General features: G+C 40.5%; 1 protein-coding gene across 10 annotated transcripts in view; it reads left to right on the top strand.

Annotated features, from left to right (window-relative positions):
• LOC106012769 overlaps positions 1-2,597 on the top strand; it is a gene marked incomplete at its 3' end in the record, with an annotated part of 6,079 nt that extends 3,482 nt beyond the window's left edge. For all 10 annotated transcript variants that reach the window (XM_013086669.2, XM_035971737.1, XM_035971738.1 and 7 more), the window contains 1 exon segment: positions 2,474-2,597. In XM_013086669.2, the coding sequence (XP_012942123.1) occupies positions 2,474-2,597 (124 nt within the window).
• Positions 2,598-4,043: the final 1,446 nt, after the last annotated feature.

The following is a 4,043-nucleotide window of genomic DNA, read 5'->3' as shown; positions in this document are numbered from 1 at the left end:
CTTCTCTTTTTTTTATTTTTTATTTTATTACTATCCCTCTATACATAAACTACTCTACCTGTTTCTCTGTCTATATGTATATAATCTTAAGAAAATATTCTCTTTACACTCCAGACCCATTTTGGGGGGGGAAAAATATAAGTGAATCGAAAATAAATCTATGTATATTTTTAGATCAAAAACCCCCCTCCCATTTTCTATTTACTTTTTTGTACTGGGAAATCTGGGGAGGGAAGAAAGGGGGGGGGGGGGGGGGGGTCAGAGACCCAGCCGGTGGGATCAAGGTCTAGGCCATCTCAGGCACCGAGAAAGCCTAGATCAAGGGTCATATGTTCGGCTCTTCGGCAAGCAGTGGTCAAAACTTCTCACCTTTCAAGTGCTATATATCCTAGCTTCTTTGCTGATAACGGCACGCGTCATTCCTGTATTCATTGCCACTAGAGTGCTTGACCTCACAGGATCTTTGTTTGGCCGTTAAAAACTGAACAATTGAAAAGTCTCCTTTGTTTCCAGTCTTAGCCCCACCTAACGTTTGCTTTAGTAGAGTAAGCGTTGGCCCCACCACCCATCGATGTCAAATCCATAGTCAGCTAGTGCCACTCCTAACGTAATGTATACATGTACGTATATTTTTAACGAGGATTCAATAAATTCACATCGACTGGTCATAAGACCACTCTGCCGGCAGGCATTGGTCAAATTAATTTCACACCTCTGGCTACCCAGGAAAATTTCCGAGCTGAAGCGCCACGTTCGAACTCTTTTACACGCACTGGTGATATTTCACACCCACTCACAGAATTCTACACTAAGTGTAGAATTCTGTGCACCCTCTGACCCTCTGCACCGCTCTGGGCTCACATGGATATGGGGTTTAGGGGGGGGGGGGGGGCTACAAAGTCAAAATTCGGCTCAAAATTATGGAATTTGAGTTGTAGGCATTTTTAGCTTCCTCAGCCTCTCTTACAACTATTTCATCGCATAAGAACCCCCCAAAACCGTCCCCATATCGGGCATGTTTGTAACCGCCATTTCCTCATAAAGTTAGTTTTTTTTTTTATCGCCGTTTTCTCAAAACGCTACTTTTCTCTAGATCTGTATTTTTTTAAAATAACTCCACCATTTTTCATCCAATCTTCATGAAATTTTCACAGAATGAAGAGAAGAGGTAATACTAAAAAATTTGTCTGTTGAATTTTTGATATATGGAATAGATTTTTGTTGGTGGTGTCTTGAGTGTGGGTTTTCGCGGATTTTTCACAAACTTGAATGCTACCTCAGGAAAAAATTCATTAAAAAGTTTCTAATTTGTTTAGGAAAAAAACAACTGACAAATTCTTAGATCTAATGTTTGTTAACACGCCTGCAAAAAAACAATTAATTTCCATGAGCGATAAGTGCGGTATTCATTACGTAAGACATGTCAACAAAATCCAATATGACCGATGTATCCATGGAAATGAAACTTTTTGTCAAATTTGATTGCGGATTTTAAGACTCCTTACTATGCTTGTTTTAAGTGTGAAATTTGGTCAAATTCGGTTCAGTAATAAGCGAGATAGCCTTCAGGTGTAGCCCCCCCCCCCCCGCCCCCCTTAAGAGGGTTATTTTAAATTCTAAAATGTCCTTGATGGGATAACAGAAGGTAGTGTGTAACACCGATGCCTACTGTCTACTATATAGCACTATAATAGCACAGTAGGCATAGGTAACATCAAGGGACTTACTTGTGCCAAGCTACCTCAACAAGTTGCATCACCCCCCCCCCCCCCCCCATCCCACCCGCTTCCTTTTCGCATGGCGTTAGAGTTAGAGCTATTATGGAACCAAAATTAAAATTTGAAGTTTTGTTTCAAACCAGGGCTGAGCGGGAAGAGCATTTTCCGTCTTAGGGACAGGTGAAAACTTCCGAGGTGAAGGAATTTCTCTTTCCGTTTTCAGGTTGAGCAGGTTTCTATTTCTTAGTCTGTCTTAGAGGCTTAATTATAGGGGAATTTATCGAGGGGAAGCCGGGGAGATTCCGTTCTGACATGTTTCCGTCTTAGAGAGGTTTCCATTAAGAGAGATTCGTCTGTATTTATTAGGAAAATTATACGCACTTATCTAGTCCTCAACGTTGTTGTTTTTTAAAGTTATTATTGTGGGTGGTTGGCGGGTGCTCTGGTGTGGTTTGCTCCTTCTTTCCTATCAAACATCTGTCGTCCTTATCTCTCCTTCTTCTTTTTGATGTTTGTTACTCTCTTATAACACCTCTAATCTTCTGGCGCTCATATGACCTTATGCAGTTGCGAGCGCCGTAAAACCTCTACTAAAACAAAACAAAGTTATTATTGCTCCCATTAAGGGATCAGTTCATTTCGCGTTGTCAGCTGTTTGGGTTACTCGCGCATGACATGTTTTATGTTCGAGTGATAGAACCTATTAAGAAAGCATTAATTAACCTTTCTTTCTTACTTCTCTCATTCATACACAGAGTGATGTGATGGTTGTATTAGGAAATGACGACCCCCGATCAGCTGTGCACGCGGCGGAGCTGTTTTTAGAAGGATGGGCTCCCTTTGTTGTCATTACTGGAAAAGAAGGCACGGGTACCAGAGGTAGGAAGTGCGCATAATTACGTCAGCTGTTGTATGTGCGCGAACATGATTGCACTGCCGACTAAGAGGTATTAGAAATTATAATATATATTATTTTATATTATGTTACAATCTTTGGGTGTGAAAAGGGGGGGGGGCAGGGGGGGGGGGATCACAGCTAAAGAAAAAAGGTCTGCACTGTTTATCACATCTTCATTAATTTACGCTTCCATGGCCTGAAAGAAACAAACAAAACAAAAACAAACAAACAAACCCCCCCCCCAAAAAAAAAACCCCAACAACCCAATAAGCATGGCACGGGCGGACTATTTATTATTCACTCAACAGTCCAGGTCCCTGAAGACGTCCGCCAACGCCTACTCCAACACGTGTAATAAAGTAAGCGTTGACGTTCTCCCATGGTCGAGGAGGAAAGCGGTCATCTTTGACAGGTGGTCTTTTTGGGCAGTGTCGTCATGATACAACAAACACGAGTGGGGGAGTGGTCATTTGTAGCTTACAAGCTCAGTTGTAGATCTAGTTCCTTTCATTCCAGCGCTCTCATATGACCCTACGTAGTTGCGAGCACCGTAAAACTTATTGAACTAAATTTAATTAGTTCATCTCTCTCTCTCTCTCTCTCTCTCTCTCTCTCTCTCTCTCTCTCTCTCTCTCAGAGAGAGAGAGAGAGAGAGACGTACGCATGTGTTCAATATTCATTCACTTTTGTGATTTTGCAATTTGCTCTCCATCGTCACTATCACGTGCCCGATCGATTGGACTGTGACCTGATTTATTCTTTTGACTGCGCACGGGTCGACTCTTCTCTTTTTTACTGCATCTCTGATGCTGCCTTCTGTCTATCTATCTATCTGCCTATCTATCTATCTATCTATCTATCTATCTATCTATCTATCTATCTATCTATCTATCTATCTATCTATCTATCTATCTATCTATCTATCTATCTATCTATCTATCTATCTATCTATCTATCTATCTATCTATCTATCTATCTATCTATCTATCTATCTATCTATGTGTATGATGTTTGTGCATGGTGCATATGTGTGTGTGTGTGTGTGTGTGTGTGTGTGTGTGTGTGTGTGTGTGTGTGTGTGTGTGTGTGTGTGTGTATTTCTGTCAGTATGTATGATAGTATATAGATGGATGGTTACTGTTTTTATTTTAACTAGTACTAAACACGCACTAAAATACTCGCACATACACAGACACACAATATATCCCCTGTTGTTTAATACTTCAGTCGAGCAGGTGAGATTATGATGTTCACTTTTGCCACCAAAAAAAACAACAAAAAAACAACAGGACACAAACAAACTAACTAACAAACAAACAAACAAATAGAAGCACATTTCTGTACTGATATTTTAAAATATATTGATGAAAAAAAAGGTATGTCTTCTTACTCTTTTGGACCTTTCGGCTGCATTCGATACCATTGAT

The sequence above is a fragment of the Aplysia californica genome, unplaced genomic scaffold, assembly GCF_000002075.1.
Source record: "Aplysia californica isolate F4 #8 unplaced genomic scaffold, AplCal3.0 scaffold00490, whole genome shotgun sequence".
Taxonomy (NCBI): domain Eukaryota; kingdom Metazoa; phylum Mollusca; class Gastropoda; order Aplysiida; family Aplysiidae; genus Aplysia; species Aplysia californica.
Note: the sequence above shows the minus strand (reverse complement) of the source record. Positions and strands in the feature narration are given on the sequence as shown.